General features: G+C 43.3%; 3 protein-coding genes across 4 annotated transcripts; 1 reads left to right on the forward strand and 2 right to left on the reverse strand.

Moving 5' to 3' along the window:
* Positions 1–565: 565 nt before the first annotated feature.
* On the reverse strand, positions 566–8,284 carry LSM11 (LSM11, U7 small nuclear RNA associated). The gene is made up of 4 exons (XM_032197155.1): positions 7,843–8,284; positions 5,534–5,673; positions 4,727–4,810; positions 566–3,118 (listed from the first exon to the last, which is right to left on the reverse strand). The coding sequence occupies exons 1-4, from the start codon at positions 8,282–8,284 to the stop codon at positions 2,714–2,716; spliced, it is 1,071 nt and encodes a 356-aa protein (XP_032053046.1). The 3' UTR covers positions 566–2,713.
* A 1,239-nt stretch (positions 8,285–9,523) lies between these two features.
* Positions 9,524–13,680, reverse strand: THG1L (tRNA-histidine guanylyltransferase 1 like). 2 transcript variants are annotated; one of them, XM_032196677.1, is made up of 6 exons: positions 13,542–13,680; positions 13,014–13,190; positions 12,386–12,555; positions 11,547–11,635; positions 10,857–10,964; positions 9,524–10,297 (listed from the first exon to the last, which is right to left on the reverse strand). In XM_032196677.1, the coding sequence occupies exons 1-6, from the start codon at positions 13,643–13,645 to the stop codon at positions 10,136–10,138; spliced, it is 810 nt and encodes a 269-aa protein (XP_032052568.1). In that variant the 5' UTR covers positions 13,646–13,680; the 3' UTR covers positions 9,524–10,135. The 2 variants fall into 2 exon arrangements, with proteins under 2 accessions (XP_032052568.1, XP_032052569.1); XM_032196678.1 differs by lacking the exon at positions 13,542–13,680 and having other exon boundaries at positions 12,386–12,460; positions 13,014–13,080.
* A 265-nt stretch (positions 13,681–13,945) lies between these two features.
* Positions 13,946–20,962, forward strand: SOX30 (SRY-box transcription factor 30). Its single transcript, XM_032197156.1, has 5 exons — positions 13,946–14,525; positions 15,740–15,979; positions 17,378–17,557; positions 18,866–19,358; positions 20,496–20,962. Exons 1-5 carry the CDS (start codon positions 13,946–13,948, stop codon positions 20,869–20,871), a joined length of 1,869 nt encoding a protein of 622 aa, XP_032053047.1. The 3' UTR covers positions 20,872–20,962.
* Positions 20,963–22,516: the final 1,554 nt, after the last annotated feature.

Below are 22,516 nucleotides of genomic sequence, written 5' to 3' on the forward strand. Positions count from 1 at the left end.
AAACCACAAACAAAAACACATACTGTCTAGTTCTTAACCATGTTTGTTGAATAAGGTGATGATTTTGGAAGAACGGATCAGTCATGATATAAAAATCAAGGCACAAACGCAAGTCTAAGCACCAGCATTTTTCATAAAACCTAAAAAAATAAACTTGTAGATGTGAAACAACAAACACTTGTTAGATTTAAGAGAAAAAACCTTCTGATGAAAGGAAACAGACTTCTAATAGAAACTGCAAATTTGGTGAAGTATCAGCTGGCAAGGAAAGAGGGCCATAAAGCTGCAAGAACATTCAAGGTAGCTGTATCTTATTTAATGCACAAGGATAACATAGGCAGACAAAGACAAATAGAAATCTGAGGTAAAGAAAAGCAAGAATTCAATGGGATGGCATAGTACATAGGCCTGAGTGGGAGATATGACACCCTTTGGTCAAGTACAAAAGAGGAGAGGTGTCAAAATCAGTAGCCTTTGGCATTCATGAATGGAAGAGGCAAAGACAGTCATCCCATGAAACTGAAATAAAACCAAACCAGTCACAAAGCACAGGGGAAAAAAAAAAAAAAAAAACACAACACACAACCAAAACCAAAATGATGAAAAACATTCATCTGCAGTAAAAGCTGCTGAGAAGTTAGGAGCAGAAACAAAGGCTTTGTTTAAAAGGACTGGAAGGATTCTGGTCAGCTGTCAAGCGCACAGAAAGACAACCAGGGAAGGTTCAGAAAACCAGGACAAAAAAGGGTGAATAAAAGAACAATCTTCCTAAACCAGAGTTTAGAAAGGAACATCCCAAGGAGACAAAATACTGAAAGGAGAAAGGAAAAAGGGAGCTGGGACAACAGTGGACCACAACCATACAAACAAGAACAGCACGAAAGGAGAGGAAGCAAAAACGTCGAAGGGAAGAATCTTTGCAGTGCCTAGTTTCAGTTCATAGTCAGAAGGGATTACAGCAATGTAACAATGTATAAGAAATTGGAAATACTCTTTTTTTGCCTCTACAGTACTTTTCAATCTGAGGCACTTTTGTCCCGGTCTGAACTTGGGTTTGCAGCTCAGGGGCTGAGCTGATCAGTCATCCAAGCCCCATGTCATCCGAAACGTCGACATAAAAGTTTCAGGCTCCCCCAGAGGCATACAAGCTGCTCTGCGTGTCCAGGAACTCCTGCTAAATGATTTCTGTAATTCACCCAAGCACCAGACATATTCCTAATGACAAGCAAGCAATATGCTGCACTTGCAGCAACAGAAATACATCTTTCAAGAATGCAGTCACTCAGTTCAAGGACTTACAACCTCAAAATGCAATAAAACACTTGCTATAAAGTACTAGAAAGTTCTTCTACCAATTGTCTCATCAAACCACTGTCCTGGCAATTTCACATCTTCATCTTAAACACAGGAGCTGCTGCAAAGCCTAAGGTGGTTGAGATGAATCCAGGAATAGCAGTGTGAAATCTAGTGTCCTTTGACATCCAAGAGAACAGGCTAGATAATGTAACAGCTTCATTTTCTCTCAAACTTTTCCATGTAGCTCTTGGAAAGTGGTTTATACCTGCAGAAGCCTGACCTGATCTGCAGCAGTTAAGAACGATCATAAAATAAAAGCACTGATGAGGCGAGTTTGACTTTTATACTTCATAACAATTTTAGGCACACCTTCAAAGCTCAGTTCAGCTGGAACTAGGTGATGCATCATTCATACAGATAGGAAAGACTAGTGCAGATTTCTGCTTTCTGAGAACAGCTGAAGACAGAGCACCTCTAGTTTCATTAGAGGGAACTCGAAAGGCGTTTAGATACAGTACAACTGTGCTCAGCACAAATGCTTATATCTGAGAAGAAAAACTATGTCTTTGTAAACTTCACTATCACAATAAGAACCAAATGGGTGAAACATAAAAGTACAACTTTCCATACGCACCCACAACATTCACAGATAAACTCCATAAAAGGAGGTCCCTGGATCAGCTACGTTAGCTGCTTGCTGGTGATGCACAGCAAAAGCACAGCATTACAAATAGAAGCGTAAGCATTGACATTGGAAACAAGTTAAAATCCTACAATCGTTCACAGAAAAAGAGCAGTCCAATTAAGGGAAGAAGTCTTCTATCACACAGGGCTTTACAGAGCTAACTATGAGGAGGCTAATAGCCATCAGTAGTATGTCACTCCACCTTTTTATAGACTTGTTTCAAAATGCCTGTCAGAATTATGTCTGGAAAATAAGACATCCACATAACGGTGGTAGATAAACTGCTGGTTTCATTAGCTATTTTCTCTTGAGATTACTCAGAACATGGAAAGTAGCATCTGTGATTCATTCTAGGTGGAGAACTAATGTTAAGATCCCTAAATGTATGCCACAATTAGCTCCTATAACTGAGTAACCCAACACTCCCCACCAATCCTCTTGACGTTGCTTCATTTTACTTTTAAGGAGCAGTGGGGCCTGTGTTTACCTCCCTCATCTCACAGAATAAAACTGTGCTGCTGACATTGTCCTGAGACCCCCAGCATGGATCAAAGGAGGCTGCTTTGGCAATAAGCTCAGGGTGCTCCAGTTAGAAACACTTCCCCTACCTTGTTAGGGTAATGGGAAACCAGTCACAGTACCATGATACTTAATGAGAAAGCTAAATAGTAACGAGAGCTGCAGCGGCAATTCATGCTATCAAATAAATACACTGATGAAGGCTCAGCCTAGTTAATGTGCTAAATGGACAAGCAAGACGTTCTCTCCTCGAATAAAAATCTGGTTTATGTGACGTGTGAACACCTGTTGATAATCCACTTTGGGCCTCCTTTTTCTCCGTGACTGGCTTCTTGCACGGGTACCACCAGCACTGGCACCCTCTGTGTGAGCAGTCCCGCTCCCCACATCAGCTTCACCTCTGACTGCCAGATGCAGACTGTCACCTGCCATCTTCTTTTCTCCAGCTCTGCCCAAGCGCTTCTGCCTCTCACGCTCATCTTCTGCTCTCCCTCGTCCCGATCCACCTTTCCATCCGAGCATCTGAGAGTCATTTGTCAGGGCCAGCTCCCCCGAGACAGTCTTTGAGTCGGCTCCCTTCTTTACTGAGGAATCCTGCAGTTTGAGTCTGTCAAACAGCTGTAAAGGAACATTTGTGTATATGACCACATTCATAAAGCAAGAAAAGCCTCGTGTTCTGCGTTTCATTTGATTATGATCCCAAATCAGTTCTCAAGATGTCCAGTTGGTGAAGAATCTTTACCAGGAATAAATACTATATTTTTTGGCTAAATCAAGCCATGACATAGGGTGAACGCATCTCCCGCACATTCATAAGCATCTTTACGTGAGCATCAGGGAATTTAATTCAGGGAGCAATGTTGCTATGTGGTATCATTTAACTTTGGTCAAGAACAACAGAAAGCTACCAAGTTGCTCCATTAGCTCACTTTCCCCAGACCTCTAGTACTGTTCTCAAATTGTTTTAGAGAGCTTCCCACCCTTGTGTCCTAAGGCAGGACACGAATCCCAAAGATAAGGGGCCTCAAACAGCAAGGAGTATGTGCTGAAAAAATGACACTTCGTGCTCTCCAAACAAACTGAAGGAGGCCACTTCTGGGAGGTGAGCAGGCCAAAAACAATAGGAAAATAATAAAAGCTGCAGCAGCAGGCCCAAAGCACGGGATGAACTCATTAATCTGGGAATACATAGCACAGAAACTGGGAGAGAAACTGCTTTTACTCTGGCAGCAGGCAAGCTTTGATGAAATGCTGACAAATGAAAAGGATTCTTGGTTAAGCTGTCTCTTCCTAACAACAGGATGGAAAGCCAGTCCCTGTGACAGTGGGCTAAGATGAGCAATGACAACTGGATTATTTTTAACTTAGGAAGAGTGGGATCTGTCAGAAAATAGATTTAAATGGCAGGAATCTAAAAGCAAATTCTTTGCAATAAAACTGTTAAAAAGTTTTTGTGGTGCCTCCCTGATGTTCAAAAGGCCCCACGCTATGCCATTCAACAGGCACAGCCCTGCCGCATTTTTTTCCTTCATTGTTCAGAAGTTAATCTATCATATCTTCAGTTTTCAACTTTGTAAACTTTTTTTTTTTTTGCAGCTGGACCCAAAAAGCATCTTGCTTTGGAGCGGCATAAAGAATCTCAGGCTTGCTTCACAGTAGCAAGACTACAAGTTCAAGTGACCAAACATTCAGTACCATTGACTAGAGACATGGACTGCCACTCCGTGAACTTCACTATCAGAGTTATGTGCTGCCAAATCACCTGAGAAAACTGCATCAATCGCAAATGAAAAAAATAAAAATAAAAATAAAAATAACCAACTGTTCTACCAAATTAGTTAGAGCACAAAATACTGGATCTATGCTGGCCTTATGTTGGCTATCAGAGGGCAGAAAATAGTTCCAGCGTAAAGCCAGACAGTACAGGACAAATCAAAAACCACACACTGAGCTTATAGAAGATCAGCGTGTTGTACTAAGCAGTGGCAGCAACTGTGATCTCATATTAGGAATTCTAAAGTGGAACTTCTGTAACAGAGAACTATGGCCAAAGCACTTTCAAAAAGGTCAGAATGCTTCTTTTTCAGTTCAAGTAATTTTAGAGTCATCTGTACTAAAAGGAGGTGAAACATTTCAAATATAAATATAGCTTTCAAGCCAATGCTCCCCTTTTACTGCTTTGAAAACTGGGATATTCCAAACATTAAAACATCAATGGTTACCTACCCGGGTTAGTGTGAGCTGAGGTTCTGCATAGAAAGCTTTGCCCAGTACTGGTTTCCTGTATGTCTCATCCACGTCTGTCAGGGCCTAGAAGATTAAAGAAATGGAAAGTTCAAAATTATAAAAAGACACAAAGAGACTTCAGGCTATCTTTGTGCCATAGCATTATGAAATTACACTCTGAGAGAAAATCTGTCCTAGGAACAAGCTGTTCTTTGGAGCTGGCTTCGTATCAGCTAAGTTGTACTGAGGTATAAAAGCAACAGCAAAGCCTAGCATCCATTCTGCGTTACTTACAAAATCCGAGCCTCACCTGCAAAATCCTTCTATTTTTTCCACCAATTTCCAAGCTTGTCACACCCCTAGGCTCACAAATTTGTAATAGTTGCTGTTCCAGCCATTGTCTTTAAGATCTTCATATGGTAGAACAAAGACAAAGCTGACATACAAGTGACTTGTTGGTGAAAGAAATCAAAGAAGTGGCTACCACTATAAGATTGGAATATGCAGAGATATTTTTGGAAGCTTCTGGTATTCATATATCACCTTCCTGGGTTCTTATATAAAATCTCTGAAGCTGCTGTGTATTCCTTCACCCTCACCTAGTCTATAACAGCTAGGTATCTCCCAGACATACCAATTCAACACCAAGCAGAAGTCTGAAACCCAGCACTCAGTGCAAGAGCAAACGAGCATTTATGGACCACAAAATCACATTAATCTTCTCAAAATGTAATTTGTTTAAACCTGTTGCAAACTTCAAACGTTCAATATAGCAGTTACAAACCAAGGGCTTGGAACAGTCATTACCATATTCCAGAACTTGTCAAACGCAACCAAAAACCCTGTGCAGACTCCACGAAGCCCTTTGAAAGTGCGGATATGAACATTGATTTTTACACCATCTCGGACGCAGCGATGGAGCTCCCCAAGGGGGCTGCCTTCGTGGACTAAAACAGAAAGAGAACACCATCATCAGTCTTCAACAAAATACATTCATAAAGAAAGTTATGTAGAAATACTTCGCTTTACTATGGAAGTAGAGCAGATCTTGGTACAACACAAGTTTTCACAGCAAATGAAACCAGAAGCCCCGGGGTGGTGTGATGTACTGTGGCTGTAATTACTGGATCACCAAAACACTTCCTACAGTGAGGACAGCAAAGGCTTTAAAAAACACGAAGGTTTCCCTTTACTTAACATATATCCAAATCAACCTTAGGTGAAAATCTAAGTCTCTGTGCTGTTTTTGGCCCACTGATAACAAACTCAGAGATCCATCACAGGAACCACAGGTGACAGTCACTACACCGGATTGATGCTTTTAATCAGACACAGTATTGTTTCTGGCCAACCCTGAGAATTTATAGGATCCTTTTAGATTTAGGATTTTTAGAGTTCAGATTTAGATTGCTATGTTTCTTTTACACAAGAACTTTTTCTAAAACTTTTATAAAAAAGTAGAATCAAGTAGAACCTTTATTTACAACTATGTCTTTGCTTGTCAGCACCCCATTAGACCTCACGGAAAACACTGCTTTGCAGCGCTACCTGGGTAATACAGCTCTACCTGCATAATCCATCCTGTTCCTATTCTTTCTAGCTGCTCTGCGGTAACTGCTTGCACAAGTTCTTTGCCCCTTGGTAAATACGGGATGATTTGAAGTTGCTTCTCCTGAGCTGATTCCAAACAGGCACTGCCAACTCCTCACAACGGGCAAAATTGTGAGTCCATTTTACATTTCTGACACACAGAATTTAAGAAACAAGCCACCCGTTATCATAGCTGCCTGAGAGCACAGCAACACAACCATGGGACTCAGTAAAGCACAAGCCACACATATTTTACATGCATCCAGAGGCAGCTATTGCTTTAGGATCCAAGCTTCGAACACAGGCCAACCTGCTATGCAGACAGGCCCCCTAGTTGCAGGGAAAGCACACAGTTTTGAAAAAAAATGAATTGTTTGGACGGCTGAACAGCACTGTAGATGCCAGTCAAGCCAGTCTTCTTCAAAGTCCACGCTGTCTCATCTTGGATGTGTGGATATTAAATATGTGCTCGTAATGGAAACATGTAACCTTTTCACTAGACCACTGCTACAGTTAAGTTTCACAGTGCATTTTTTCAGTTTCAATCACAGTAATCCAAATACAAATTCTTTATATTAAGATCCCGAATCAATATTTAAGGTCAATTATATTGGAAATCCTACTTAAACAGACCCTCTGCATTTGTGGAAAACCCTCAACTGACATGAGACTGCAGATCATACAGAACCTATGGACAGGAATACATTGTTTTGGTGTCTAAGCAAGAAAAAGGTTCTGCTTTAGGCACTCAGGATCGAACATTTTGGGCATTGTCTTTTTATAAAGAGCATTAAGGTGATGCTAGTGATGAGAAGAGATACTTTGACTGCAATAAACCTGCAGTATTTTTAATTAGGCGCACTAAATTTGCATCCCATTTGGTTGTTGGTGTGGGCCCACAAGTTGCACCCCTTATGTTCAGGGGCTATTTCCCTGACTGTGTATGGAAGTTTACACAAGAAATTTGTATCATCCCTACAGACGATGAATTTATCATCACAGCTCCCTCCTGCCTCAACCTGCTGCTCTATCATCAGGTCAGCAGAAACACCAGCGCTGCATTTACCCCCCCAGGATGCACATTTAGCAGCCGAGAGCACAGCGTGCTGCAGGCTCACGCTGTGGTTATCACTTAATTCCTATCTCCATGGGCTGAAATCTGCTTCCAGGTTTCAGAACAGCACTTCTGGAAGCACAACACTTTCTCACCCTTCCTTTCCATTAAGACGATGGACGTGACCAACCAACTGGCCAAGGAGGATGGCACCACAACACCACGAGCATCACCCCCAGTGAGCATTTCTGCGTTCACCATTTCACCCAGCCCACAGTCCCCACTCCCCCCCCGAGCTCCCTCAGTCCCTCTCCATGCCCCTATCACCCCACTGCCCACCTCACTCCGCACCCCCACACCCCACCACAGCCCCCGGCACCCAGTGACCCACCCTGGGCCCCCTCCCCTCTCTCCATCCCCCCTATACCTCAGTCCCCCCACTCCTGACACCCCCACACCCCCCAGCCCTTACGGGGCATCCTGGTGAGGACGTTTCGCGGTGCCCTCCTCCGCCGAGCCGCCGCTCCCCCGCCGGCCGCCTCCTGCTCGGGCCCGGCGTTGACCATGAGGCTGCGGAGCCGCTGGATGCGCTCGGGGTCGGCGGCGGCGGGGCCGCGGCGGGCGGAGCGGGCGGAGGGACCGCGGCGGGCGGCGGCGGAGGAGGAGGAGGAGGCGGCGGCGTTGGGGCGGCGGCCCCGCGGGCGGAGCAGGCCGCGCTGGAAGCTCTCGTACTCGGCGAGGTTGTTGAAGCACGGGGCGCCGGGGAAGGGCAGCGGCGTGCGGGCCGAGTACAGCGCCAGCAGCGGGTCGAAGCGGTTGGAGCTCACGTCCAAGCGGCCGGGGCTCGGCGAGCGCTCGGCCCCCGCCCGGCGGCGCCGCTGCTGCTGCTCCGCGGCCGCCTCAGCTTCCTCCATGGCGGGCGGCGCCCGGCCCGCCGCTAAGGGGCGCTGCAGCGCCGGCCCCGCAAGCTAAGCAGGGCCCGGGCCGGGCAGCGCCGGGAGGGGAGACCGCCAGGCACCGCCCGCGGAGGCGGGGCGCGGGGAGGCGCGAATTAACGGTGAGTTAATGAGAAATTAACGGTGCTGGCGGCGAGCTGCGGCTTCCCCCGTCGCTGCTGCTGCCCTCTGCAGCCGCCAGAGGCCTCTGGCGGTCCCGGTGTTGCAGCGAGCTGGGTCATTCTCCTCTGAGAGCACAGACCCGTTTGTCACAGGACACGTTAACGCTGCGGGGGGGTTACTGTAAGATTCCCCCACCTACCGTTAGCCTTTCATAACTGGTTCCCATAAATTTAATGGTTGTTACAGCAGTATAACATCAGGCCGAGCTTGCTCCCCACCCTCAGGAAGCATCTGTGTCTTCACAGCCCCAAAGAAACTTCATGCAGGAGGACACCAGGTGCTTCATTGAGTCCATAACATTCTTCAACCCCTCTCCACCCCACCCCCAGCATTTAAAATCAATCTATATTTTGGTTCAAAACTCTATATCCATACATAAATAACGTTTAGTTACTACACATCATTGTCAGCATGAGGTAAATGGGAAAACACGTGACAACAGAACCTAATACAGACATACCATAATATGTCTCCATATCTATCAGGAAGTCATATGATTAAAAATCCCTACATGATGCTTCTTCAAGGAGGATTGTCATTGCCAAAGTTATTTTCATCTTTGCTCAGAATGCAAAATCCAGACACTACCACCTCTGGAGCGGTTGCTCCCAAGTCAAGCCCTAGATAGCAACATGGCACATCAAAGTCAAGCAAGTCACAGTTGTGCTACAAGACCAAAGCACACACACACAAAAAAGAAAAACAGATGGGAAGTTCCCAATGCTAAATGACTGCGGTGCAATGATTCATTCAGAATCACCACCACACATTCCCTCATATCCTCTTCCTGAGGAATTAAACAGGCCCTTCGACAAGCTAAAACCAGTATACATTCTCTTATTGCTCAGCATTAGTATACATTGGGGACAGGAAACTGCTATCACGAATGCACAGACTTATCCTCCATTCTCAGAAAAAGGAAGGTTCATTATTAGCTTAACTGTTTGAAACCTTCACTAATTACTACTAAAAATATTAGTAATGAGAAAGTCAAATAATAAACACAGCAGAGGATAAATCACTAGTTTTTAATATTTAAAAAAGTATAAAAATCCTGTACATTTGACAAAAGCTTTTAAAATCAGTCAAAGAAACTGCTAGGCTTTCCCTTCTGTAAGGATGAGACATTGTGCAGTTGAACAATTTGTTGCTAAGGTCAGTCAAACACAGTGGCCTTGAAATTTAATACTAAATGCCAACTGTCTCTTATCTGAAAGAAAAAAAGTAGTATTTTTTCTTCTGCTTTTAGCTGCTCAGATGTACAATTTTTTAATTTTGTTTGTTTTTAATCATTTGGCAATTCAGTACAATACCCAATGATTTAAATGCTATAGAAATAGCTGACATTCTTATATGCTTTTTCTACAAATACGCATTTACAAGGAACAATTGGTTTATGATGAGTTCTTAACATTTAAAATATAATATGATTTTGGATTTTCCAAATGGATATATTCTTGTGTGTCAGACAACATTCCAATGCCTCTTTTTCATGCAACCACAGTGCTAAAAGCTGCTGTAAAGCTTCTGCTGAAGTTGCTGAAGAGGAATGTAAGTCGAACTCTGCCAGCCACCGTCCATGCTCCTCAGGTGCCAACAACCCACGCAGAGCAAAACATTAACTACCAATTACACTCAGCAGAGATATCAACTATCCTCAGCCAGAATCTCAGGATATTCCTCCCAGAACTGGTCCCCAATAATGTCACAGTGCAGGGGAACAACTTTAGTCCTAGTCCGTGTCACTTCAATTTCCTGTTCTTCTGTTTCCTTTGGCAGTTTTATTTTCTTAGTTGTGACTTCATTAACCTGAAAACAGAGTTGACACATTAGCAAACATGTAAGACTTCAGAGGGGATTCACAAACAGATGAGAAAAAAACTATACAGCAGAAATAACCATCAACCCTATAGCATGCTATAGAATTTGAATGATGAATTTTTTCGAAGAATCTATTACCAGTTTGATGACTAACATGAGTAGCTGGAACTGCACGTCATCATCATGTGGCTTGAATTACTACCTACAAGTTCACGTAACTCATTCCAACTATTCCTGAATAAAATAAAATATTTAATTTGGAGCTACTTAAACCAAATGGGAAACCTCAAAAGTGTCTAAGATTACCAAGAAAAAATAATAAGAGCTGCAATCTTTACTATGTTCTTTTCCATTAGAGGAAAAGAGTATTAAATATACTATGAGCTGAGGTACTTTTTTTTTTTTTGACTGAAAGTTTCTAGTACCTCTGCAGTGGAAACACTTGAGAACCAATCCTCCGAAGAGCCTGGCACAGGCCCCAGTGATTACCATACCAGTTTAGCTACCCCAAACATGAACATGAAGTATGTGGTAATGCAGTTTTTACCTTCTGCCATATTAGGACAGTTCCTTTTCTATACATCAAAGGCTCGTTGTTGTAGTTGATGTTGAATTCAGAAAATAAAATTTCATTCTTATCTCCAGCCAGCGTTCCCTGAGAGAAAATTGAAAAAGAACAACAACTGTCAAAGACACAAACAAATAAACAAACCAATAAACAGGTTTTTCATCTTTAAATTACAAGGTGCAGTTTCCTTTCCAACTAGAGTAATTATTTCAACAGCCAAACAGGGATATTAAAAAAAGGTTGTTGCTTTTTTTTTTTTTCCCAAATCCGTTTTACATTTTCAAGAGGAATTGGAAAGAGTCAACAAAATTCAGCAGAAAACCAGAAATGATCTGCTGAAATCTGCACACTAAGACAGTACTACAGGAGGGTCTGGAAATCCATAGTATCTGAATCCTCCCATTTTACTTCTTGCTTACAGATATTAGATGGTCACGTGATGTTTTTAAGATTTCTGAACTCACTAATTAAAAAATTAAAGTCCTGTTAGAACTCCAGTTAAAATGCATTTGCTAATCATATTATCTTTACAAATTAAAAAAGTTGTTGAATGTACATCCACAAAATGATTACCCTAAGAAAAGGCAGAGCTGAGTAGGCAAGACACAACTCAGCAAACAGGATGATTTTCTCGGTACCTAGAAGAACAAGACCACAAGAGATTTTTACCTGGAGTCTATCCTGTGCTTGCACTGGTGTCAAACCACTTCGTTGTACAAGCATCCAAAACACCGTATTATAAAGGTTATTAATATGGCCTATAGAAAAATAGAAAGAGATACAGTGTTTACTAAATCTGACCAAATATGCAGAGAAAGAAAAAAGCAACTTCACTTCCAGAATTGTAACCAAAGAGATAGACAGAATCTTTCTGATCCATTTTTCATGTGCCGGGTATTGTTCAAGACCAGGCTGGATGAGGCCCTGGGCAACCTGATCTAGTGGGAGGTGTCCCTGCCCATGGCACTACACGGTATTGCCAACCCAAGCTGTTCTATGATTCAACGACTGACTAGAAGACAGATTCATGATGATTCTGAAAAGGGAGAGGTAGAGCAGAGGCAGAAGGGTGCTTCTGTATAAGAAAATTTATTTTAACTTGAACAAGAGGGACTACGTATTCATAGAGGCCTACAAAGGAAACCCAACAGTCCGTTTCAGCATGAAATATGCAATACTTTTGCTATGCGACTTGAATTGTAACATTCACATCTCTTCCTTTAAGACCATCTTGGTTTTAAAAACTTATAAAAAAAATAAATGAATTCTATCACTATTTCCTATGATGAATTCACTGCCAGCATGCACCAATACAGTACTAGTCTAAAGACTTAAAGTTTTAGCCAGTATTTCCGCAACATCCCAACATGGGGATCTCAGTATTATTTATAACTATTACCCTACCAAATTGTGCTTTCACTGTTAAGCACATATGCAGACACATTTCCCATAAGGATGTTTCTGTTCAGGAAGACAATTCAACTGCACAGTTCTCTAGAAACGCTTACAGTCCGCTTGTCTCCAGCTGAGGTAGTCCTTTAAGTTCTGGGTGCTGGGATACAGCACAATTCGTCCATCAAATCCTGGTGGGTACAGAAGCTGTTGGTCCTTGAAATAATCCTTCCAATAGAAAACGTAACTGGAGGCAAACTGCGAGACCACGTGTGTCATGAACTTACTTGCAAAGATAAAGCAAAAGAAAAAGAAATAGATCTGTCAATATGATTGTATATATCCATGACTTTCTGAGGTATCAACAGCAGTAATTCCCATGGACAGCATCATTTCTTAAATAACAGTACAACAGAGCAGCAATGGCAGAGTCTTGTGGAAAATGAGAAGTACTAGGAACCAAGGAGAAGACTTTAGAAAAGGAAACACTTTGTTAGAAGAAGCCTTGTTTTAATTAAAACTTTTTAAAGCTCCACATCACTGAAAACTACAGAAATAATGCATGCAAAGAGTTTGCATGAACTTGAACTACTTGGGGCATATACACCCAAATATACACCTAAACACGGCCCAGCTCCTAGTCTCTGCATAGAAATAGAGGCAGATCGAAAGATGGGAAACAAATGACAGATTTACAGAGAGATGTTAAAAGCAATTTCACTTTGGTATCAAAGCAGCTGTTACCTTGCTCTTCTTTTAAACCATTTACTCTTCCTTTTGAAAACAAAACTGTACTCATCGCTCTGCCCATAAGCAATAGCGATATCCTCCAGCTCCTGCATCACCGTCTGGGCACACCTGGTCATCAGGTGAAGAGCGCGGTCATCGTTTGGCTTTTTGAACTCGTGCTGTTCAGCAAACCTTCGAAGCAAAAAGGGGACAATTAGAACCTTTTAAAACGTTAGTCGAAAATGTTAATCCGCTCATTTTCACCATGTTTATTTTCTATGTACACTGATTTGTAGTATCCAGGTAGAAACAATAACGACTTGTCTGCAGATACGAAAAAAATAATGAAGACTAATTTCATGCTTTCGGGATAACGCGTGCTCTGTCCCATCAGCATCTCACCCTGATGAGATATGGGGGGGGCAGCACCCTGGGGGGGGGGTGTCAGCACCTCAGGGTCCCTTCCTAACCCCCCCCCACCCCCATCCCGTCGCCATGGCAACGGCCCCGCACCAAGCGCCCCGGCCATTGGCTGCCCCCCACCTGTGGAAGTTGCGGCCGTCCAGGCGCACCACTATCCAGCAGTTGGGCAGGCAGGTGTCGTCCGCCTCGAAGTCCCGCACGTACTCGAACTTGCTTTTAGCCATGGGGAAGCGACCGCGGCCCGCAGCCCGCCCGCAGCCCGCTCCGATGGCCGCCGCCGCCGCCCGCCAGCACCCCCGCATGGCCGGGGCGGAACCGGAAGCGCCATCACCCCCCCCCGCGGCCCTTCTAGCCAGCCGGGAGGACCTCTCTATGCCCCTAACGCCGTCTCCATAGCGACCGCGTTGCGAGGCGAGTGGGCGGGGCGAAGCGGGCCGCGGCGCGCTCCCATTGGCCGGCGGCTGCGGCGCGAGGGCGCGGCGAGCGTTGGCGGCCAACCGCGGGCGGGCAACGGCCGTGGCGTCATGGAGCGGGGCGGGGGCGGCGGCGGCTCCGTGCCGGGGTCCGGCCCCGGCCCTCAGGGGCCGGGCGGGGAGCGCGGGGGGCCCCTCGCGGAGCCTCCCCTCAGCGCCCAGCGGGCCCCGTGGGGAGCCGCGGCCCCTGCGGAGGGCGGCAGGGAGCCGGGGAGCTGCGCGGGGGAGCCTCCGGGCGCCCCCCGAACGGCTGCGGGGCGGGGAGTGGGCGGCGGGGATGGGCGCTGGGGTAGCGCGGGGGAGCCGCGGGGAGCCCTCAGGGCGAAGGCGGGCGAGGGGGGCTCCCCTCACGGCTCCCCGCCGCGGCCCGCTGCCGGTGGCGGCCTCACGGCCTCGCAGCCCCGCGGGGAGCCCCCCGGGGTGGTGCCTCAGGCGCTGCGGGTCCCGTTGGTGCTGCGGCCGCTGCCCGCCGCCGCCGCCGTGCAGGTGCAGGGCCCGCTGGCCGCCGAGCTGCTCCGCGGGCCCCAGGTGGCCCCGAAGCAAGCGCCGCTGAAAATGCAGGCGCTGCTCGAGCCGGCGGTGAAAATCGAGACCAAAAACGTGCCCCTCACTGTGCTGCCCTCCGACTCAGGTATGGAGGAAAGCAGGGCTGTAGGGCTGCGGCCAGCAGCTGGCAGGCTGTCACGTGGGGAAACGTGGAAAAAAAAATGGAAAAAATAACGCTAGAGTGGAAAAAAAAAGATACAGAGCCACCTCTCTGAGTATATTGTCACTTGTAAGACTCTAATTCAAGGTAGGGTGTGCGTATTCAGGAGCACAGAGCTCTGGTAGCTGGCTCAAATCAATTCAGCTTTGTCTGTTTGCTCCCTGACTGTATTAAACCCCCTCATAACTTCAGAATCACACCGAGTTTCGATGGCAAGTTTAAGTTTAGACATCTGTTGATCCTTAAAATGAAGCATTCATATGCTTCTCTGAGAGAATTTGGACATGTTAAGTGACAAACTTCATACCATCTGGATTAGAAGCTTACTCTTTTTGGAAAGAAAAGGCTTTTAAAATTTATACTTTTGACACTTTTGAAACGAATGACTTAAAGTGGAATCCTAAAGATAAAAATACTTCAGCCCCTTATTGATAATGTGGAACAGCAGTCTATTACTAAGCCTTTTTCAGGGAGGAAATTGCTGAGGGATCAGTGGTGAGAGGTCTGGATGTTTGTAATGTCAGCAGCTCATTTCAAAGGCAGTCTGTTTACAAAGACCTAAAGCTGGGTGTCATGTAAAGCATTTGGTAAAACTGATTCACCCAGCAAATTGAGTGTCCATATCTGAGAAAAGAGAGAGGAAAAAGTAAATAAATAAATAGAAACCTTGAACAGCAACAGCAGCAGCTGAGAAACCAGAGATATAACATCATTAGATCCCATCCCAGCATCATTAGGGCTTTTGGATACATAGTTCTAGTGGTGAAGACAAATTTGTAGTGATATGTCTGTGCTATACAGTGCTTAATTTATAAATTGATAAGTTACAGAAAACAGTCTAGCCAAGTGGAAACCAAGCAGTCTTTAACAGTCACATATCATATTTTTAAAAATAGATTAAACAATAAAATCCATGTAAATGATTCCTTATGCAGTGTTTCAGTGGAGGTTATAGAGATACTTACTCCCTTGCACTTTTCTAGGAAGTGCTCTCCAAACATGCACTGAGTTTTATGTGTCCCAAAGCTCTAGTAATTCTTTTGACTGTTGCCAAACATCCTCTTGATATATTACTGAGTGTAACCTGTACCACATATATTGCCTGGAAGATGATCCTCTTTCCTCATTTTGTTGCATAGGAATGCCAGATACTCCATTTAGCAAGGACAAAAGTGGCCACGTAAAGCGTCCGATGAATGCCTTTATGGTGTGGGCTAGGATTCATCGGCCTGCTCTAGCCAAAGCTAACCCGACTGCCAATAATGCAGAGATCAGTGTTCAGCTCGGGTTGGAGTGGAGCAAACTGAGTGAAGAGCAGAAACAGCCCTATTATGATGAAGCTCGGAAAATAAAACAAAGGCACAGAGAGGAATTTCCTGGTAAACATTTATTTATTTATCTTAGTGGTTTAGAAGTGCAGGATTTCTAGAAAAGAAAGATTTCTTTTATTAGAGTAAATAGTAGAGTTGGAAAACATGACAAAAATTTCAAGCAGTCATTCTATCAGCTTTATAGTACCTGAAAGCATATTCCTTTCTTAAAGTATCCATAAATGATGTGGCATCCTTCATAGCCTCTAAGGTTTCATACATCCTTCCTTAGCCCACCACAGCTATAGCACCTCCTGCATGAGTTAAAAGCCTCATGGCCAGATACAGTTTATTCTGAACATGGATGCAAAAAGAGCTGCCCAGGTGGTCTGTGGTGATACATGTATCCATTCCTTAAAAACAATGAATGGAAAGTGCCACAGGAAGCACAGATGGCATTGCACTCTGTGTGATTCTTCAACTTTCAGACTGGGGATTCACAAGTAAGAGTGTGGGATGTGTTGTTCCTCAACCTTTTGCCAAAAGGATTAAAAATTTGAATCCTTACCAAATTCATTTGTTCATAGCACTGCAGTTAATTAAAAGGACACTAACAAAACAAAGCACAAGTGTTTGTATTGTGAACACATTGTGAGAGCTGTTGAGACATCAGGTGTCATAATCCTTTGTGATGTCATAATCCTGCAAGTTCACTGCTAGGGTAATACTGATAGACAAGAGACGATTAATATGTCATAAATACACAAAAGATGAAGAGCAGCACTCCCTCCTTGCACCCTTCCAAAAAAAAGGGGGGTTGGGGAGGGGTTTTAAGGTAGCATTAAGAGTTAGCCTGAGTTGTTAGCCTGTGTAAGAAACAGCTGCTCAGTAAAAAACAATATGTTTAAAAGTCTGCTAGTGCTTTATCAGTGTTGTAAGTCAGAGGCCAATGTACTCCTTATTGCCAAAATCTCTACAGGATTCCCAGTGGGCCATATTTTCCATTATTTCTTGTAACTTGCAGGTGTATGTTAACTTTATGGGGTAAGGAAAAAAAACAGGAAAGATCCACATTTTGAATACAGCCATGGTTTTCTTCTGGACTGGAAGCCCACCACACAGTGCTGTGTTCTCCATTGCACGCTTTCCTTAGTTGTGCCATGTCACATCCCACTGTTCTGTATTTATGTGTGTCACAAAACAATTTTGATTCAGTAACATAAAAACAGTGCTCAAATGTGTCCATTTTATTTCTTCCTCTGCTAAAATTCCCCATTTGCTAGCTCACTGACACAAATGGAGTTTTGTCATTGACTATTGGAGCAGTTTGGGGACTCTTCTTTCTTTTTTTCTTTTTTTAATAAACTTTTTTTTTTTACATATTTCAGAATTACAGCTACAGTGGTTTCATGTAAAAAAGAGACCATCCCATAAACGGGGTGTCTGCATCTTTTTCATCTCTGACAGGTTGGGTTTATCAGCCACGGCCAGGCAAAAGGAAGCGTTTTCCATTGAATGTCTCTGGTCTACTTTCTGGCACCACTCAGAGTATCGTCACTACAAATCCAGCTGCTGTTCTTCCCTTCCAGTCACCTGGATACTCTGTTGTCATCCCCACTGTTCAGAACAGTATTGGACATCCAGCCTGTGAGTTTTCAATATGAAATGATTTTTAAAATTAGGAATCTGCCTAGTAAAGTTGCATCTAACCTGGAAAGATCCTTTTTATAATCAGTCCATATGGGCAGTGAAATAGGGTGTGCCATGAAAGCCCACAGGCAAATATAGCAGCTAACCTGCAGCCCCTCACATTTTGTGGTGAAAGAACTCTGTCTCTGAGTGCAAGGACAGTGGATCACAACAAGTAGCTTTGGTCCAAGCACTGGACCTTTCCTCTTTACATATACTGACTCAAATGAGTCTAATGAGACGAGAACACTAAATGCCTGTTTATGCCAAATGCTGATTTGGAGACATAAAAGAGCACCCTATGTTGGTCAGGTGAAGTTCTGGCTTAGGATGTGATCCTTTCCCAAATAATTCTGTAAATTTGACTAAATAAGGTATTTTTTGTGTTCTTATGCTAGGTGTGGTCCTTTGAGAGGTCCTTTAGGGACCAGGAGTTGGACTTGATGATCCTTGTGGGTCCCTTCTGACTCAGATATTCTATGATTCCAAGATTCTATGATATTATGGTGTCCTCACAAGCTACTATGTTTCATTCTAGAGTTTACTATCCTACTGTGGTTGAAATCACTCTTAAATACAAACTGTAAAATCTGGAAGGATTTAAGTCCAGTTGACTCATCATTCAGACTCCTGGACTAGGTGGTGTTTTTTGAAAACACTAATGCAACACATTTTGAAATCATACTGTATAAAGGCAGCCTTTAACATACAACATGATCTCAGGTGTACATCTGCAAAATGTTTCAGTGAGATTGGCTAGCGGGTGCATTCACTGGTGAAACAAGTAAGAAAATACATGTATATTGGAGAGTTGTGTGTTGTAATTACTGCTTCTGCTCCTCACTGCTGCTCTGGCACCATGCAGATTTATTAGGAATTTGGCTTATTCCATCTCAGATGGTAAATGTGGGAGGTGTTCTGAGCTTCAGGCACTAAGTACACACTCCAGCCCCATTCTGTGGCTATCCCAGAACAAGATACAGTCCCCACTAGTCTCACAGCCTCAACACTCACCAGCCAATCCATTATTTGTTCACCATTTTTTTCTTGTTGAAGGAAGCTTGAGTGTGTGGACTCCAAAACCACCGGTCAGAACACACATAGGCCAAGTGATGCGAGACTGAGAGTTGCAGGGAAGTGATACTAGGAAGAGATTTGGATAAAGTGATTTTGGCCATAGTGATTTTGGTTTTGTTATGCCACTGTTTGTGACATCTCTTCCTTTACTCGTGTCTGATAAATAACTGCTCTGTTTCCTTTTGAAAGGTGAAGCTCTTTCTGCCATCCGTCTGCCAGCTTCTTCTGTTCAACGTCCAGGTCCAATTACCCTTTTCCAGTCTACTTTTGCGAGCACCACATCATTGGCAGTTCCAGCTCCAACCCTGCCCATGCACCCTGTAATTGCATCACAGCACTTTGCTGAATCTGTTCAGACAGAAGCTTGTGATGTATCTTCTGGATCCAACTGCCCTCTGAAGAGACTTACACCAGTTTTTGTTGAGAGCTCCAGTAGAAACCCAAGTAACACAGTCACTGCTCATGGCAGATTCTCCGTTTCTACCATTGAGCTCCCAAAGGAGTACTCAGGGCTTTCTGCTTGTCCTAGAGGAGTACCTCTTTCCCAAGCTACTCCTCTTCCTCACTCACGTCTCTATGAGAGTCCTCCCATTGGGCAGCCAGTTAATCTGTTTGGAGCACCTCCTCGATTTTCATTTCATCACCCTTACTTTGTACCTGGACCTTACTATTTCCCTTCAAGGTAATGCAGTCCTTCATTTCAATACCAGTGAGATTAAATGCTAAAGGGCTTTAACTTTCAGAAAGTAGATGGAGCTTTCAGTTCTTGAGGCAAGAATGCAGTGCCAGGAAGAAGAGGTGCTCTTACCTTCCTATAGCTCCTCTGTGGTTGGACCTACTGGCCTGAGGCTGTTTGTAGCACATGCCCAGTTACTGAAGACTCCGTGGTACTAATTTAATAATTGGCACTCCCAAGCCCATGGTAAATAGAAGTATCCTCTCCCCACTTTGTGCACCTCAGATGCACTATATCTGATTTCGACAGAAAAGTATTAGGTAGAGATAGTGTAAATATATTTTCAGAATGATCAGATTTAGTTTAAGTAGGTGTGTGAGATGTCTCCCAGCTACTATGATTACAGCTGTCATAATTACCAGTATTTCTGAAATCCAGCCTAGTGGGAAATGTCTTCAGAATTCTTACGTAAGTAAGTAGTCCTTGCTAGTTTGTCTTTGCAGTCTCTGGGAAGTAAATGAGAGACCACTTAATCAAAGAACTTACAAGCTAACACATGCAATATCCTGTGGGTATTTCCTAAGCTAAGTATGCACAGAAAGTACCAGTGTCCTCACACTCGATTTCTGTAACACCATGTAGATTATATGTGTGTCATTTTGTCATCAAAATTCCGAGAGGACACAACAAAGACAGTTATATTTTGGCTTAGTAACTTCTTGCAATCTACTATATATATGTGTATTTATTAGTAGCAATCACTGTAAATTCCTTAAATATATTGACAACCACATACTGGGCACAAAGATTTTCTCTCAATCCACTCATTTAATAAGAACTTAATAGACACAATAGGTCATTCAAAGAATAAAGAAGAGTGTTTTACCCCAGCTCTGTCACAAATTTTGGTATATAGAAGTAACAAACTGATTTTGGATACTTCATCTTACTATTCTGAGCATGTACATTACTGTACCGCAGGCTTACCTGATTCTATTTTATCCAGTATATTATTTAATTAATATATATATATAAAAAAGATGACTAGCTTAGAAAAATTAGCACCATTCTGATTGTCTTAGCTGAATGGAAATCTAGGCAATCTGCATTTCTGAACAACGCCTTCAATCTCTTTCATTGCAGCACGTGCCCATTCAGCCGGCCTCCATTTGGTTGCGGAAATTTCTCCAGCTCAGTGCCAGAATGTCTTGGCTATTATGAAAACAGGTACCAGACACAGGAGATGAAATTTTCGGTTCTGGACAGAGACTATCCTTTCAGGGAATACCCAGAGGAAATCGTACATGAGGACTCACACAACTGTGAGAGCCTAGAGGAAGTGACCTGTCACAGCAGCCGCAGTGAGGAGGAGTGTGTAAGCCCCATACCACAACTGGATATTGGAGCAATTGAGAATGTTTTGTCAGCCACCCCGCCTACTCCTTCCAGCATCCAGCTAGTCAATGTGACTGACACTGACGAGGAGGAAGAAGAAGAAAAGGTGTTGCGAGAGCTGTAATTTTTAAAACAAACGATAAGCCAAGGAAATACAGAATTGGAAATAAATCTTTTCGTCAGTATCATCTTCAGAGTGTGTTCAATGGGAAACCTATGTAGCTTGAGCAACCTGTGCATGTCATTTTGAGGACTCTGATGATCTGTTTGTATTTTCAGAGGTCACATAAAGAACTGGGGGTGTGTAAAAGCCCCTGAATTTCACCTGGTTCATCAGGGCATTGTTTGGACTCTAGCTCAGGAAATAGCTTACACAGGAACTTAGCTCCAAGCATGTGATAATGTACTTTCCGAGGAGAGATATGTTTAAGCACATCCTTATAATGCTCCTCTGAATCAGGATACTGCCTTTTATTGTTCACAGACATTGTAATGGTATTTGCTGTAATTTTGTAGGTATTACTTTTAGGAGTTTTAGCAAGAGAAATAATTCTGTTTTATGACTGTAATGTAATTCTTAGTACAGTAAAATACTATGAGGCCTGGAAAGTGAAGTCAAGAATGATTCTGCAATGCTTTATATTTTTGCTTTGATAAGTCAGTTTTAAGCTTAATTTGGTTAATTTTTAACTCTACTCTGCATTTGTGGTATGAATGTTATATAATGCACTGAAAATTTAGATTGGTTTCGGTAATATCTTAGTCTGTAGCCAGTTCCATTAATGAAAATGGATTGTCCAGAAGGTATGGGGAGGTACGATAGCACCCAGAGAGTGGAAAGTGGATGGGATCTAACCCTGTGACTTACATGAATGGATTGTGACTTGATCCCTGAATGTAGTTATTACTGTAAAGAATTATCCATAGAATACCAAATTCTCTGAAGAATATCAAAGGCTTTTAATAGAAAGAATATCTGTACTGTGCTCAAAGAGTAAAGAAATTCAAAAGTTTTTGACCCAAATATGTAATTAATGTTATTAACATTTATTTTTCTGTTTTATGAAAGGGATGGTCGTTTCTTTCTGGGAATCCTGTTATTTTACTGTTGTTTATTTGAATAAACTCACCTGAACAACGAACCAATAGTGTTTCATTTTAAGCCATGAACAATGGAACTGAGTGGGAATGTGTAATTCATGATTTATCTAACTCAAAGACTTACAGTGCAGCTAAACTGCACATGCCTAGAATGACTACCTCAAATAATTTTTCTAGACAATTTCTGCAACTAACAGAAGTGTATCCATATATGTGTATGTACGTATATTTGTAATTATGTAAATCCAGCTACCACAGAAATATGGGAAGAGCTAAAAACCACAGAAGGAGAAGTACATCCATGCTGGGCTGGCAGCGTTCTAAGGAATGATTCAGAAGAAGCTACACGGATGTGTCATCCCGCACATCCTGTCTTGTGTAGGCTGTCACACCAGACCTGCTGCACCTTGACTGCCCTGTCTAACCTGACACTTAGGCCCCCTATATCCATCCACTAGGACAGCATTATTGATAAAGGCAGGTACCAATGAAGTTTCCGTATGCCTCAAAAGGTAAGCCTAAATTAAGGCAGAGTAGATATCCTTTGGGGTTCTTTGCATTTTAACTTTTTAGTCTTACATCAACATTTTAATGCTTCTCTGGGCTCTTAGCTCCGTTTCCAAGCTTAAGATCATTTGCGAACCACTGCATTTTGTAGTTAAAGACCA

The sequence above is a fragment of the Aythya fuligula genome, chromosome 14 (assembly GCF_009819795.1).
Source record: "Aythya fuligula isolate bAytFul2 chromosome 14, bAytFul2.pri, whole genome shotgun sequence".
NCBI lineage: Eukaryota > Metazoa > Chordata > Aves > Anseriformes > Anatidae > Aythya > Aythya fuligula.

Coding starts and splice junctions, on each gene's coding strand:
- SOX30 (XM_032197156.1), top strand. CDS start 13,946: ATGGAGCGGGGCGGGGGCGGCGGCGGCTCCGTGCCGGGGTCCGGCCCC. Junction 17,558..18,865: donor CAGTATTGGACATCCAGCCT/GTGAGTTTTCAA, acceptor TCCTTTTGAAAG/GTGAAGCTCTTTCTGCCATC. Junction 19,359..20,495: donor CCTTACTATTTCCCTTCAAG/GTAATGCAGTCC, acceptor CTTTCATTGCAG/CACGTGCCCATTCAGCCGGC.
- LSM11 (XM_032197155.1), bottom strand. CDS start 8,284: ATGGAGGAAGCTGAGGCGGCCGCGGAGCAGCAGCAGCGGCGCCGCCGG. Junction 4,811..5,533: donor TTGACAAGTTCTGGAATATG/GTAATGACTGTT, acceptor TTAATCTTCTAG/GCCCTGACAGACGTGGATGA. Junction 3,119..4,726: donor CTCAGCTCACACTAACCCGG/GTAGGTAACCAT, acceptor GTTCCTTTACAG/CTGTTTGACAGACTCAAACT.
- THG1L (XM_032196677.1), bottom strand. CDS start 13,645: ATGGCTAAAAGCAAGTTCGAGTACGTGCGGGACTTCGAGGCGGACGAC. Junction 13,191..13,541: donor GACGGCCGCAACTTCCACAG/GTGGGGGGCAGC, acceptor TTTGCTTCGAAG/GTTTGCTGAACAGCACGAGT. Junction 11,636..12,385: donor CAGCTGGAGACAAGCGGACT/GTAAGCGTTTCT, acceptor ATTTTTCTATAG/GCCATATTAATAACCTTTAT.